The sequence below is a fragment of the Rana temporaria genome, chromosome 9 (assembly GCF_905171775.1).
Source record: "Rana temporaria chromosome 9, aRanTem1.1, whole genome shotgun sequence".
In the NCBI taxonomy this organism is placed as follows: domain Eukaryota; kingdom Metazoa; phylum Chordata; class Amphibia; order Anura; family Ranidae; genus Rana; species Rana temporaria.
The window spans coordinates 165584251-165600855 of NC_053497.1; the positions used below are offsets into that span (position 1 = coordinate 165584251).

Sequence of the window (16605 nt, forward strand, 5' to 3'; positions counted from 1 at the left end):
GTGAGAGCCGGCGGTGTGGAGGACGGTCTATGTGTTCAGCTTTCCCCCGGATCCCTGCATACTTAGATGTGCCGCTTTTAATCATCAACCATGTGAGTTGCTAAATGTTGTATCTTCATTAAATGCAACCATATTGCTACACTTAGAGGCGCCTCTCTCCTCTTTTATACTCTGGAGCTCCTGCTGGATTTTGCTACTAATCCCCTTGTGGAGGCTTCCATTTGTGGATGGACATTTTATGGTTACACAACCAATCACATTGCTAGAATCTTTTTATATGGACTATAAACTGAAGGACTTATGAATAAATGGTTGTGGAACGAATCATCTGAGTTTCCATTATTTCTTATGAGGAAATTTGCTTTGATATACAAGTGCTTTGGATTACAAGCATGTTTCTGGAGCGAGTTATGCTCACAATTCAAGGTTTTACTGTATTATCATTATGTTATTTTCACCTACCCAGATCATACCAGTTCTAATGTCATTTTTTTTTGGCCAACGTTTGGACCTTCGCTGGAATATCTCCTTTGCTTGCAAGGTGTGTAGACCTCTAGATCTGTCCGTCCAGTCTCTCTTTCCTTGGGGGCTCTGGGTCTCTTTCTTACTCTTTACACAAATAATTGCTACGACTGTAAGTGTTTGATATTTCTATCAATATTTGCCTTCAGCTTTGTCTTTTTCAGCCTATGTTTATTGTCTTTTTAATCATATATGTGTTTTATCAATAGACATCTGTTTGTAAATAACCCCTGAAGAAAGGCATCTAACCAGAAATGTCGGGGTCATCAGAGATGTAATTATTGGGGTAGATTCAGGTACATTTGCGCAGTTCTTACGGAAGTGCAGCGCACCGTTTGCCGCTGCGCCTCCGTAAATTACCTGCGCTACGCTTGATTCACGGAGCAGTAGCTCCGTAAATTGCGTGGGCGCTCCTGAAAAATGCCCGGCGTAAGAGCGCGCAATTTAAATGATCCCATAGGGGGCGTGGATCATTTAAATTAGGCGCGTACCCGCGCCGAACGTAGTGCACATGCTCCGTCGGGAAACTTTCCCGACGTGCATTGCGGTAAATGACGTCGCAAGGACGTCATTTGCTTCCAAGTGAATGGCGTCCAGCGCCATTCACGATTCACTTACGCAAACTACGTAATTTTTCAAAAACGCGACGTGGGAACGACGGGTATACGTAGCATTGGCTGCCCCTGCTAATAGCAGGGGCAGCCTTACGCAAAAACCGACGTACGCAAACGACGTAAACTGCGTACGCAGGGCTCGCGTAGGGTTGTGAATTGGCTTTAGTATGCAATTTGCATACTATACGCTGACCACTACGGGAATGCCCCCTAGCGGCCATCGTAAGAATGCAGCCTACGATATGACCGGCATAAGAGCCTTATGCTAGTCATATCTTAGGCTGCAGTCGGCGTAACGAGGTTCCTGAATCAGGAGCATTCGAAACGCCGGCGCAAGTAAGCAATTGCGCTGCATAACTATGGTAACGCAGACGCAATTGCTACCTGAATCTACCCCATTGTCTGTATATCCATCAATTGTTTATTTTACATGTTGTCATGTTCCATTGTCATGTCCACTGTGACAATTTTACCATGTCTAAATATAATAAATACATTTTTGATACTATTTGGTGTATTGGTCACTCTAGGCTACATTCACACCTGAGCGTTTTGTCACCTGAAGCGCAACGCTCAAAGACGCTAGAGGGGAAAAATAACATTATTCTCTATGGAGATGGTTCACATCTCCAACGCAAAACGCCGAACGCCGAACGAACGCCGAACGCCTGAATTTCAAACAAGTCCCGGACCCTTTTTTGATGCGCGAATCGGGCGGCTTGGGCGTTTTCCATTGATACCAATGACCTGTACAAAACCGCGGTAAAAAACGCTGCATTTTGTCGCGGCAAATCGCGGTAAAAAATGCCGCAATTTGTCGCGGTAAAAAACGCAGCAAATCGCCTACGCTTAGGCTCCATTCACACCTGAGCGACAAAACGCCTGAAGCGCGACGCTCAGATACGCTGGAGTTGAAAAATAACATTGTTGTCTATGGAGATGGTTCACATCTCCACGCCGAACGCGTTAGCCGACAATGACATGTAAAAAACCGGGGTTAAAAACGACGCGTTTTGTCGCGGCTAATCGCGGTACAAAATGCCGCAATTTGTCGCGGTACAAAACGCCGCGCTAAGGTGTGAATGCAGCCTAAGCGCCCTGAGCGTAGCGTTTTGCGGCGTTTTTTACCACGATTTGCCGCGACAAAACGCAGCGTTTTTTACCGCGATTTGCCGCGACAAAACGCGGCGTTTTTTACAGGTCTAGGGTCACCAATGTAAAACTCCCAAATTCGAGCGACAAAAAAGGGTCCAGAACTTGTTTGGGCTTCAGGCGTTCGGCGTCAGGCGTTTTGTAGTGGAGATGTGAACCATCTCCATAGAGAATAATGTATTTTTTCCCCTCTAGCGTTTTGGGGGCGTCGCGCTTCAGGCGACAAAACGCTCAGGTGTGAATGCAGCCTCAAAGTCCCATTTCCTGAGGGGGTTTTCTTCTTTTATTAGAACCACCCAAAAGGACTTTAACCTCCCTGGCGGTATGATTCTGTATGGAATTTTGTACCAAAAGCGGTACAATTTTTTGCATGGAAATTTGGCGTTTTATACTGCAGGCCTGCAATTCTTAGGAATAACTCACTTAAATCTGACCAAACAAGAGTCTAGTAGACATCGCGGGTATGATAAAGTTTAAAACACAAAATCATAAATTATAATATAATAAATAAATATAAATAATTATAACAAATGATAATGTAATTATAATAAAAATTATTCAATAATGTAATCAAATCAAAAACACTGAAATTTGCTCAGTTGCAGAATTGTCGCTGTCATTACTTTTATATTTTTAGGACGAATTTCCCCACAAATCGCTATCGCACAATTCTGCAAGTGATTATAATTTATTATCGCTGTTTTCTAGCTGCTCTAAAATCACTTTTGACATAAAGGGACACTTTTGGTTGCTATGGACAATCTACAGTATACTGTATGTAAGGTGTTTGTTTACTTTTTTAAATTTGGCGCCGTTCTCCGCCCCCGTGCGTCGTAACGTCGCAGGGAACGGAGATCGGCGGCACACAGGCACTGTGAATCGAGCGAGGAGACACTGCTCGCTCACACAGCGGGGATGCATCGCTGGATCCAGGGACAAGGTAAGCCGCGCGCCGCTGCGCACTCTGCACAGCTACCCCGAGCGTGACTCGGGGTTACCGATAGTAGCATGGAAAAACCACCCCGAGTCACGCTCGGGAACACCGCTAGGCAGATTAACCGCTTCAGGCCAGGAAGATTTTACCCCCTTCCTGACCAGAGCACTTTTTACAATTTGGCACTGCGTTGCTTTAACTGACAATTGCGCGGTCACACCCAAACAAAATGTGTGTCCTTTTTTCCCCACAAATAAAGCTTTCTTTTGGTGGTATTTGATCACCTCTTGGTTTTTAGTTTTAAACAAAAAAAAAAGCGCCAATTTTGAAAAAAGAAACAATATTTTTTACCTCTTGCTATAATAAATATCCCCCAAATAAAATAAAAAAAATAATAATAATAATTTCTTCATCAGTTAGGCCAATATATATTCTTGTACATATTTTTAGTAAAAAAAAAAAATCACAATATTCTTTTATTTGTGCAAAAGTTAAAGCGTCTGCAAACGATGGGAAAGATTTATGGAATTTTTATAAAAATTTTTTTTTACTAGTAATGGCGGTGATCTGCGATTTTTAGAAGTACTGCGACATTGTGACGGACAGATCGGAGACTTCTGACATTTTTTTGGGCTACTGGCATTTACTGTATATATCGGCGTATACCGCGCACTTTTTTGCCCTGAAAATCAGGGCAAAATCGTGGGTGCGCGGTATACGCCGATACCCGCTTTCCCGCGCCGAGTTTGAATACTGCGCCGACATATACAGAGCGCAGTACACTCGGGTATAGTCGGGCAGTCTCGGCTCCTTCCGCGCTCACGTCTTGGACGTACAGGACGTCAGCGCGAGAGTTGCCGAGCCTGCCCGACAATACACGAGTGTACTGCGCTCTGTATATGTTGGCGCAGTATTCAAACTCGGCGCGGGAAACGAGCGGCGAGGACGCCGTAGAAGGACGCCGGACCCGACGAAGAGGACACCCGAAGCCGCAGACGGACGCCGGACCTGACGAGGCCGCCAAATGGACGCCGCACAAGACACCAAAACTGTAAGTACAAAAAAACTTTTTTCCACAGGAATCCGCTGCAACTTTAGGGGTGCGCGCTATACGCGGGAGCGCACTATACCCCAATAAATACGGTATACAGCGATCAGTGCTAGAAAATGCACTGATTACTGTGTAAATGTCACAGGGAAGGGATTAACACTAGGGGGCGATCAAGGGGTTATATGTGTGTTGCCTTAGTGCAGGGGGTGTCAAACTCAATTTGATCATGGGCCGCATCAGCATTATGGGCCAGTTGTATCTGTAAGATTAGATGTCCACCCCACCATCAGTAGTTGAGTCCCCCACTCTCCCTCATGTCACCCCCTTTCCTTATGCTGCTGCTGGGAAGATGAATGCATTGCTTAAAAGCAGAAAGTACAGGGTCTGGAGGAGGACCAGAGGAGGGCTGGAGCTCTCCTGCAGCTGCAGGAGAGGTGTGAGGGCCACATAAAATGGCCTGGAGGGCCGGATTCGGCCCACGGGGCCTTGTGTTTGACACCTGTGCCTTAGTGTGTTCTAACTGTATGGGGATAGGATTGACTAGGAACAAACGATATGGCTCCTCTCCTCTGACAGCACAGGAATTTGTGTGTTTACAAACAAAAATCCTTATGCTGGCACTTGTGCATGCGCGCCCTCTGATGGCGAAAAAGGGTAGGACATACCTGTACAGGATTTCACCCAGGAGAGCCATTGTGCTTCAGTATATCTGCGAGGCATGATCGGGAACCAGTTAAGGACTCTTCACCCCCTTACATGCCACATTTGACATGTCATTTTTTTTAGGGGGGGGGGCGGGGGGAGTGGGTACCTAATTTTGACAGGTGCCCCCTCCCACTTCCACTCAGGCTACCCAGGCGACTCTAACGGAAGTTCTCCTCTTCCCTCCCTCCCTGCAATCTTCTGGAACACATCACAGGTCCCAGAAGATTGCCCGGCCATTGAGAAGGCGCAGCGTGACTTGCGCACGCACAGTGTGCACCCGGCTATGAAGCCGCAAGCTGTCACACCTGGGTGGCCACACTTGCGATACCGGCGCCGGGGGGGAGAACCGAGAGTTAGGACGGCGGCACCGCTGGACCATGGGACAGGTGAGTGCGTGTTTATTAAAAGTCAGCAGCCACGCTTTTTGTAGCTGCTGATTTTAAAGAAATACAAAACCGAATGGGACTTTAATACATTTTATTTGGGGTAATGCCCGAGGCCTGTGCGTGTTTTTGCACCTCCGATGCACTGATTGCGGTTGCAATGCTCTGCAGTGCTGCATGCAAATATTTAATAAATGTACATTTTTGTATTTTATCAATGTTGGTGCATTTATTATATTTTCCCAAAAGGTGGACTATGCCTTTAAATCTCATATGAGATTCTAGTGACGGGGTTACTTCCACATTTAGAAGGCAGGATCGATGTATTCATGTTTTTGTATAACTTCCTGGTGACATGTTCATATTGTCAGCCATTATGCGATATGTTACTCGGGGAGTCTACAAAATGGCCGGCTGGGGAGAAACTGAAAGTTCATTTGACTCTTCAGACTGGCAGACGTCCAGCATCGGTTACAGCGTGACTAAATCTGCTAGACGCAATGCGTGAAACATTGGGAGGAGGGGGGGGGGACGCCTTCTCTGCCACAAATTTGATATCACAATGATGTTATGCAGGGCTGCTGTTATAAAAATCACGGGGCTCCATAAAGCCTGTCTGTATCTGTCCCCCATCCCTGTCCGGAAGTGACTGAGGACATAGATTTATCAGTCTCTTTTTCTGTAGCCTCAGCTACACAGATCAATGAATTGGAAGCACTCTGAGGCTCCTGTTTACTCACAAAACACAGTTTACTATGCTTCAGTGATGAATGGACACAGTAGTGATTGGTACTGATCACTCACTTAGGTAGATTCAGGTAGAGTTAGGCCGACTTATCAGTAGATAAGCCGACCTAACTCAGAATCTATGCCGACCTATGTTTAAGCGTATGCTCAAACAGAGATACGCTTAAACATATCTAAGATACGACGGCTTGCGCCGCCCTATCTTAGATTGCAATATTTTGGATGGCCGCTAGGTGGCGCTTCCATTGCGGTCGGCGTAGAATATGTAAATGAGTTGATACGCCGATTCACGAACGTACGCCCGGCCGCCGCAGTCGATTTACGCCGTTTCCGTAAGGCATTAGCAGGCCTAAAGTTATTCCATCTATTACCGTGTTTCCCCAAAAATAAGACGTACTCCGAAAATAAGCCGTAGCGGGATTTCGACGCAAGATCGAAATATAAGACATCCCCCCGAAAATAAGACGTAGCGATGGCGTGTCGAATCCCTGAAAATAAGACGTAGCGATGGCGTGTCGAATCCCTGAAAATAAGACGTAGCGATGGCGTGTCGTATGCGTAGCGGCGCGGGCGGGAAAACAAGACGTGATAGGCGTAATGTACTGGTGCGGAGCTCAGGAGCTGTAAAGAAGTCGTGCAGCCCTTCTTATCTGCTCCACGGTATCTCTAAGTGACCGGAGAGGTGTCGGCAGCCCCATAAATACGGTAAGGTCGGCTCCATACTGTTGTACCATACTTGCCGGAAAAAAAAATAAGACGTCCCCCGAAAATAAGCCATAGTGTGATTTCTGGAGGAAAAATAAATATAAGACGGTGTCTTATTTTCGGGGAAACACGGTAGGTGGAATAACAATGTTAAAGTATGGCCGCCGTTCCCGCCGCGAGATTCGAATTTTTTACGTCGTTTGCGTAAGTCGTCCGCGAATCGGGATTTACGTCGTTTACGTCCACGTCTAAATCAATAGGCCCGTGCGGCGTACTTAGCCGCAATGCACACTGGGAAATGTAGGCGCCTGGCGCATGCGCAGTTAAAAAAAAAACGTAAAAAACGTGAGGTCAAGCCTCATTGCCATCAAACACGCCTCCCCTCCAACACATTTGAATTTGGCGCCCTTACGCCCGCCCGCTTTAGGCTACGCCGCCGTATATTAGCAGGCAAGTATATTGAGAATCATTACTAGCCTAGCTAATTTTTTTTTTTAATCCAAAAACAAGTTTATTGATCATAAATTTGTCACTTACAGTCCAAAGTACCGTACTCATAAACAATAGAGCAAATCCATACATGGCCATGAGCCTAGCTAATTTACGGCGGCGTAGCCTAAACACGCTAAGCTACGCCGCCGTAACTTTAATCCAATGTACCTGAATCTACCTGATTGTGTTCATTCAGTAGAGGAAGGGACCAATACATTTTAAATTTACCGACCCCTTCCCCGCTCTCCATCCTGAAACATCCCCCTGTGTGCCCGCAGCAGCTGCCGGCAGGAGAAAAGAGGAGGAAAGACGGAAGGGCTGTGGGGGACAAGGGCACACATGGGGGGGGGGGGGGGGCCAACAGCAGATGGAAGACACACCAAATGTCTGGCCCACCAGCACGTAATAAATTCATGTGTACCCTTCACGCCGACCGTACGCAAATATGCAGCCTCGGTTTGAAGGGGTTGTACCGGGGTGATGCCTGCAGCTGCACACATAACCCCGGTACTGTTTTTTAGAAGCCGCTCGGTTGTTATCCAAAGCAGCAGGAGGGGATGCCCCGCCTCCTCCCGCGGCGCGCTTGGTCTCTCCCGTCCCATCAGGAGGCCAGAGCGAACCAGCTGGCACGTTCTCGGATCTAGTAACCCCGAAGCGATGTTATGACATCACTTCCAGTTTACAGAAGACAAATAGGCGTTTTGAGTGCAAAGGATATATTTGGTGTCTTACAGACCCCCGATCCCTCCATAAAGAGTACCTGTCACATCCTATTACTAACAGAAGAGATGTTTACATTCCTTCTGACAGCAATTAAAGTGATCAGAAATATTTTTTCAAAGGGACAGTGTAAATAAAAAAAGAGGGGGGCTGGGTAGGGGGGATTTGTGGTGTAAAGGGGTTGCTGTGTAATATGCAGGGGGGCTGTCACTGTGTAATGTAAATGGGTCCAGTGGTATGGGGCTGTGTAATGTAAAGGGGTCTAGAGGTGCAGTTATTGTGTAATATAAAGGGGTCCAGAGGTGCAGGAGCTGTGTAATGTAAAGGGGTCCAGAGGTGCAGGAGCTGTGTAATGTAAAGGGGTCCAGAGGTGCAGGAGCTGTGTAATGTAAAGGGGTCCAGAGGTGCAGGAGCTGTGTAATGTAAAGGGGGCCAGAGGTGCAGGAGCTGTGTAATGTAAAGGGGGGCAGAGGTGCAGGGTGCTGTGTAATGTAAAGGGGGCCAGAGGTGCAGGGTGCTGTGTAATGTAAAGGGGGCCAGAGGTGCGGGGGCTGTGTAATGTAAAGGGGTCCAGAGGTGCGGGAGCTGTGTAATGTAAAGGGGTCCAGAGGTGCAGGAGCTGTGTAATGTAAAGGGGTCCAGAGGTGCAGGAGCTGTGTAATGTAAAGGGGGCCAGAGGTGCAGGAGCTGTGTAATGTAAAGGGGTCCAGAGGTGCAGGAGCTGTGTAATGTAAAGGGGTCCAAAGGTGCAGGAGCTGTGTAATGTAAAGGGGGCCAGAGGTGCAGGAGCTGTGTAATGTAAAGGGGGGCAGAGGTGCAGGGTGCTGTGTAATGTAAAGGGGGCCAGAGGTGCAGGGTGCTGTGTAATGTAAAGGGGGCCAGAGGTGCGGGGGCTGTGTAATGTAAAGTTGTCCAGAGGTGCGGGGAGCTGTGTAATGTAAAGGGGGCCAGAGGTGCAGGGGCTGTGTAATGTAAAGGGGGCCAGAGGTGCAGGGGGGTGTAATGTAAAAGGGTCCAGAGGTGTGGGGGCTGTTTGCATACATTAAATCTGGCCCTTAAGTGGAAGAAAGTTGCTGACCCCTGCCATAAGGAATCAGAATTGCAAAACATATTCAAGGAATGAATGTCCCGGCACCAGTGATAGAAATGGTACCCAAATATTGGTGTCAGTGGGTGGAATGGAGACCCCATCACTGGTGGTAGGAATGATGACCTATCATTGGTTTCAGTGGGAGGAATAGTGATCTGTCATTGATTTCAGTGGTCATAAAAAGGAATAGTGCCCTGTCAGTGGAGAAATGATGGCCCATCATTGGTGTCAGTGGGAGGACTGGTGCCCCATCACTGGTGTCACGGGTTAGTAAGAGGAAAGGTGGCCCATCAGTGGGGTCATTGTTACGGATCCTTCCCCAAAATGTTGGAAGAAAATGGTGCCCCATCATTGGTGTCAGTGGTTATCTGGAGGATTGGTACCCCATTATTATTGTCAGTGGGAGAAATGGTGCCCCATCACTGGGGTCAGTAGAGGAAATGGTGTCCTATCTTTGGTGTCGATGGGAAGAATAGTGCCCTACTGTTAGTGTCTATGGAAGGAATGGTGCTGCCAGGTGGAGAAATAGTGCTCCGTCATTTTTGTCAGAGGGAGTAATAGTGATCACTTGGTACTCTGTCATTGCTGTCAGTGAGAGTAATGGTGCCCCATCATTGGTGTCAGTGGGATAAATAGTCCCCTATTATTTCTGTCAATATTCAGCAATCGGGCGGTGCCATTGCCGGCAATAGCATGTCAAATCGCACACCGAATCGGATCAATGTGTTTGTGACCTGCACATAGCTGTGATGGTCAACTTCATATAGGGGGTCTCAAGTGTGGCTCCTGTGACAAAAGGCCACACTTAATGTTCACTGAATATAGTGCTACAGAAAGCTGACACTGCAGGCATGCAACAGGAGATGGTCAGAGACTACAAAAATGCAACAGGAGATGGTCAGAGACTACAAAAATGCAACAGGAGATGGTCAGAGACTACAGGAATGGTATAAGAGACAATAAGAGACTACAGGCATACAACAAGAGATGGTCAAAGACTGCAGGCATGCAATAGGAGATAGTGAGAGGCTACAGAAATGGTCAGAGACTACAGACATTCAACAGGAGATGGCCAGAGACTACGGGCATGCAACAGAAAATGGTCAGAGACTATGCACATGCAACAGGAGATGGTCAGAGACAACAGGCACAGTACAAGAGACATTACTAGACTACAGGCATCTACAAGAGATGGTCAGAGACAATAAGCATGCAACAGAAGATGGTCAGAGACTACAGGCATGCAACAGGAGATGGTCAGAGACTATGCGCATGCAACAGGAGATGGTCAGAGACAACAGGCACAGTACAATAGACATTACTAGGCTACAGGCATGCTACAAGAGATGGTCAGAGACTACAGGCAGCTACAAGAGATGGTCAGAGACAATAAGCATGCAACAGAAGATGGTCAGAGACTACAGGCATGCAACAGGAGATGGCCAGAGACTATGCGCATGCAATAGGAGATGTCAGAGACTACGGGCATGCAACAGGAAATGGTCAGAGACTATGCGCATGCAACAGGAGATGGTCAGAGACAACAGGCACAGTACAAGAGACATTACTAGACTACATGCAGCTTCAAGAGATGGTCAGAGACAATAAGCATGCAACAGAAGATGGTCAGAGACTACAGGCATGCAACAGGAGATGGTCAGAGACTATGCGCATGCAACAGGAGATGGTGAGAGACAACAGGCACCTTACTAGAGACATTACTAGACTACAGGCTTGCTATAAGAGATGGTCAGAGACTACAGGCTTGCTATAAGAGATGGTCAGAGACTACAGGCTTGCTACAAGAGATGGTCAGAGACTACAGGCTTGCTACAAGAGATGGTCAGAGACTAAAGCATGGTATAAGAGACATTAAGATACTACAGGCATGCTACAAGAGTGGTCAGAGACTACAGACATGGTATAAGAGACAGTAAGCTACTGCAGGCATGCCACAAGAGATGGTCAGAGACTACAGGCTTGCTATAAAAGATAGTCAGAGGCTACAGGCATGGTACAAGTGACTACAGGCTTGCTATAAGAGATGGACATAGAACACAGGCATGCAACAGGAGATGGTCAAAGACTACAGGAGATGGTCAGAGACTACAGGAGATGGTCAGAGGCTACAGGAGATGGTCAGAGGCTACAGGAGATGGTCAGAGGCTACAGGAGATGGTCAGAGACTACAGGAGATGGTCAGAGGCTACAGGAGATGGTCAGAGGCTACAGGAGATGGTCAGAGGCTACAGGAGATGGTCAGAGGCTACAGGAGATGGTCAGAGGCTACAGGAGATGGTCAGAGACTACAGGAGATGGTCAGAGGCTACAGGAGATGGTCAGAGGCTACAGGAGATGGTCAGAGGCTACAGGAGATGGTCAGAGACTACAGGAGATGGTCAGAGGCTGTAATGGTCAGAGACTACAGGAGATGGTCAGAGGCTACAGGAGATGGTCAGAGGCTGTAATGGTCAGAGACTACAGGAGATGGTCAGAGGCTACAGGAGATGGTCAGAGGCTACAGGAGATGGTCAGAGACTACAGGAGATGATCAGAGACTACAGGAGATGGTCAGAGGCTGTAATGGTCAGAGACTATGGGCATGCTACTCTAGTTTCTCTAGTTATTCTCAGGTTGGATGTTATTTGTTTTGTAACAAAGGGTAACATTTGTATCTCTCAGTATTTATTGTTATGATACAATATTAGGAAGTATTTATTTTACATAGGAAGAGTCACATCCGATATTGTTGGGAATATTGATGGGATGAAGTCACACACAGAATAAGATGAAGACAGATCTGCCAACAAAAGTATAAAATCCGATCTATAGAATAGAGGGAATGCGGACATGGAGATCTATGATTACCGCGGACAATGTACGGATATAGGAGGCCAGCGTGTACAGAAGACACTTACCGTCCCCGGGCGGTGTGGTAGGTGTCCGGGCTCCTGTGCTTTCTCCGGGTAGTCGGGCTTCTATGGAGGGGACGGCTCGGTGCTGTGCTCCGCTCTGATCGGTGCCCGGTGTCGCTCGGTGGAGTATATGGAGGGGGAGGGGAGGCGCCGCCTGCATAGGGGAATTCTCCGCTGATACTTTCACTTTCCCTTTACTGTAATAGAAGCCGATTCCCGGAAAGCGGCCGGGGAGTCTGATAGACGCTTGAGAGAGGGCGGAGGAGCAGAGACCACACACCGGAGAGGACAGAGCATAGACACCGGAGAGGACAGACACCGGAGAACACAGAGCATAGACACCGGAGAGGACAGACACCGGAGAGGACAGACACCGGAGAGGACAGAGCATAGACACCGGAGAGGACAGAGCATAGACACCGGAGAGGACATCAGAAGTCCTGCTAAGGACAGACAGAGGAGTACATACAGACAGGTAAGTCCTATAGATCCCTCATACAGAGGAGTGCAGAGACAATACATGGAGGATGGACAGACACTGGACAGTACATAGCTGTGGTGGCCAACTTCATACATAAGGGGCCTCAGTGTGGCTCCTGACATTGCCAAAGGGCCACACTTAACCAGTTGGTAACCGCCCTATAGCCAAAATACGGCTACAGAGCGGTTCCTGTACTCTAGGAGGGCGTCAATGTACGTCCTCCCAGAGACTGCGTTGTGCGCGCCCGAGCGGGCGCGCACACGCGATCGCCGGTGCTCGCCGGGTCTACGGGACCCGCAGCAACAGCACTCGCGGTAAGGAGCCAATGGAAGCGGCTCCTTACCACGTGATCGCGCCGTCCAATGACGGCGCGATCACTTGTAAACAAACCGGCGTCATGTAATGACGCCGGTTCCTCCCTCTCCTCTCTGTACCGTTCGGTACAGTGTGAGAGGAGAGGGAGGGGGGGGGATCGGGCGGCAGCAGCAGCCGCCGCACTGTGGGCTGGATCTGTGACAATTGCAGTCACAGATCCAGCCATCCCTGCGCAATACTCTGCAGTAAAAAAAAAATAATGATGAGTGCAATACCCCACCCCATACTCTGCAATACCCCACCCCATACTCTGCAATACCCACCCTGGGGGGGTGGGTATTGCAGAGTATGGGGTGGGGTATTGCAGAGTATGGGGTGGGGTATTGCAGAGTATGGGGTGGGGTATTGCAGAGTATTGCACTCATCATTTTTTTTATTTTACTCTGCAATACCCACCCACCCATACTCTGCAATACCCACCCACCCATACTCTGCAATACCCACCCCCCCATACTCTGCAATACCCCCCCCCCCCATACTCTGCAATACCCCCCCCCATACTCTGCAATACCCCCCCCCATACTCTGCAATACCCCCCCCATACTCTGCAATACCCCCCCCATACTCTGCAATACCCCCCCCATACTCTGCAATACCCCCCCATACTCTGCAATACCCCCCCCCATACTCTGCAATACCCCCCCCCATAATCTGCAATACCCCCCCATACTCTGCAATACCCCCCCAATACTCCGCAATACCCTCAATACTCCAATACCTTGCAATACGTCGCCTATGGGGATTTTTAAGTAGCAACGTTTGGCGCAATTTCACGAGCGTGTGCAATTTTGAAGGGTGACATGTTGGGTATCTATTTACTCGGCGTAACTTCATCTTTCATATTATGCAAAAACATTGGGCTAACTTTACTGTTTTTTTTTTTTTTTAAGCACAAAACTGTTTTTTTTTTTAAAAACACGCGTTCAAAAAATTGCTGCGAAAATACCGTGCAAGATAAAAAGTTGCAACAACCGCCATTGTATTCTCTAGGGTCTTTGAAAAAAAAGCATATATAATGTTTTGGGTTTCTATGTAATTTTTTTAGCAAATAAATGATGATTTTTACATGTAGGAGAGAAATGTCAGAATTGGCCTGGGTGCTCCAGAACGCCTGATGGTGCTCCCTGCATGTTGGGCCTCTCTATGTGGCCACGCTGTGTAAAAGTCGCAAACATGTGGTATCGCTATACTCGGGAGGAATAGCAGAATGTGTTTTGGGGTGTAATTTGTAGTATGCATATGCTGTGTGTGAGAAATAACCTGCTAATATGACAGAAACTAGATTTTTTTTTTTTTTTTTTACAGAATTTTCAGTCTTTTTTCTTTTATAGCGCAAAAAATAAAAACCGCAGAGGTGATCAAATACCACCAAAAGAAAGCTCTATTTGTGGGAAAAAAAGGATATAAATTTCAGATGGGTACAATGTTGTATGACTGAGTAATTGTCATTCAAATTGTGAGAGCACCGAAAGCTGAAAATTGGTCTGGTGATTAAGGGGGTTTTCGTGCCCAGTGGTCAAGTGGTTAATATTCACTGAATACAGCCCTATAGAAATCAGAGACTATAGGCATGTTACAAGAGACATTAAGAGACTACATGCATAGAACAAGAGATGGTCAGAGACTATAGGCATGTTACAAGAGACCTTAAGAGACTACATGCATAGAACAAGAGATGGTCAGAGACTATAGGCATGTTACAAGAGACCTTAAGAGACTACAGGCATAGAACAGGAGATGGTCAGAGACTATAGGCATGTTACAAGAGACCTTAAGAGACTACAGGCATGCTATAAGAGATGGTCAGAGGCTACAGGCATGCTATAAGAGATGGTCAGAGGCTACAGGCATGCTGAAAGGCATGGTCAGAGACTATGGGCATGTGACAGGCGATAGAGACTATACCCATGCTGCAACAGATGGTCAGAAACTACTGGCATGCAACAGGAGATGGTCAGAGACTATAGGCACGCTGCAAGAGATGGACAGAGAAAACAGGCATACAACAAGAGATGGCCAAAGACTACAGGCATGATACAAGAGATGGTCAGAGACTATAGGCACGTTACAAGAGACCACAGGCATAGTACAAGACTTATACTTTAAGCAGCTACAAGGGATAGTCATAGACTACAGGCATACCACAAAAGATGGTCAGAGACTTCAGGAATAGTACAAGAGATGTCACAGACTATAGGCATGCAACAAGACATGGTCAGAGACTACAGGCATGCTACAAGAGATGGTCAGAGACTACCGGCATGCTACAAGAGATGGTCAAGAGACTATAAGCATGTTACAAGAGACCTTAAGAGACTACAGGCATGCTACAAGAGATGGTCAGAGACTACCGGCATGCTACAAGAGATGGTCAGAGACTATAAGCATGTTACAAGAGACCTTAAGAGACTACAGGCATGCTATAAGAGATGGTCAGAGGCTACAGGCATGCTATAAGAGATGGTCAGAGGCTACAGGCATGCTATAAGAGATGGTCAGAGGCTACAGGCATGCTATAAGAGATGGTCAGAGGCTACAGGCATGCTGAAAGACATGGTCAGAAACTATGGGCATGTTGCGATAGACACTATACGCATGCTGCAAGAGATGGTCAGAAACTACTGGCATGCAACAGGAGATGGTCAGAGACTGACACATCAGACACTTTTGACACATTTTTGGGACCATTGTCATTTTCACAGCAAAAAGTGCTATAAATATGCACTGTTTACTGTGAAAATGATACTTACAGTGAAGGGGTTAACCTGTAAGGAGCGCTGAAGGGGTTAAGTGTTTCCTAGGGAGAGCTTCAAACTGTTAGGGGGCGTGGCTTGCCGTGACACATCTTGTGGGGGCGTGGCTTTGCGTGTGACTTCAGTGAACGTCGTTCCCTATGACAGAGAACAGCCGATCAGTGGCAGTCAAACTAGGAAGAACAAGGAAAGGTTTGTTTACACTTACCTCTCCCCGTTCTTCAGCTCTGTGACCCGATCGCAGGACACCGGTGGCGATCGGGTCCGCAGGCCCCGCGGTCACGGAGCACAGGACCAGGTCACGAGACCCACGGCTTTTAAAGGCGACGTACAGGTACGTGCTTGTGCCCAGCCGTGCCCTTCTGCCGACGTATATCGGCGTGAAGGGGTCCTTAAAGAGGAGTTCCACCCAAAAATGGAACTTCCTCTTAACCCACTCCTCTCCCCCTTACATGCCACATTTGGCATGTAATTTTTTTGGGGGGGGGAGTGGGGGCTTCAGGAGAAGGGGACTTCCTGTCCCACTTCCTCCTTCCGCCGAGGGGCTGCTAAGGCGATACGTCATATCGCCTTTTGGCAGCCCCTCCCTGTAGGCGATCGCCTGGGACACGTGACAGGTCCCAGACGATCGCCTGTCCAATCAAACAGCGCCGGGCCGCACCGCGCGCGCATGCGCAGTTGGTGCCCGGCCGTGAAGCCGAAAGCTGTCACAGCCGGGTGCCCACAGTGACAATGAAGACGCCGGCCGGGGAGGGGGGGGAGAGGAGCGGACCCCCGGCCGGCGCGTCGCTGGAGCAGGTAAGTGTCAGTTTATTAAAAGCCAGCAGCTACACTTTTTGTAGCTGCTGACTTTTAATAAACTTAAAAAATGGGTGGAAAACCCCTTTAAGTGGTTAAAGGGGTTGTAAAGGATTTTTTTTAAAAACATACCATACTTACCTCCACTGTGCAGTTTGTTTTGCACAG

At 47.8% G+C, this 16605-nt stretch overlaps 2 protein-coding genes across 2 annotated transcripts in view; one reads left to right on the top strand and one right to left on the bottom strand.

Annotated features, from left to right (window-relative positions):
• The window catches only part of TAP2 (transporter 2, ATP binding cassette subfamily B member), a 79017-nt gene extending 66779 nt beyond the window's left edge, over positions 1 to 12238 (bottom strand). Inside the window, exon 1 of the mRNA XM_040324914.1 lies at positions 12034 to 12238. Within this exon, the coding sequence (XP_040180848.1) occupies positions 12034 to 12190 (157 nt within the window). The 5' untranslated portion in view covers positions 12191 to 12238. The remainder of the gene's footprint in view (positions 1 to 12033) is intronic.
• A 46-nt stretch (positions 12239 to 12284) lies between these two features.
• The window catches only part of TAP1 (transporter 1, ATP binding cassette subfamily B member), a 41061-nt gene continuing 36740 nt past the window's right edge, over positions 12285 to 16605 (top strand). Inside the window, exon 1 of the mRNA XM_040324915.1 lies at positions 12285 to 12505. The gene's annotated coding sequence lies outside the window, so the exon portion shown is untranslated. The remainder of the gene's footprint in view (positions 12506 to 16605) is intronic.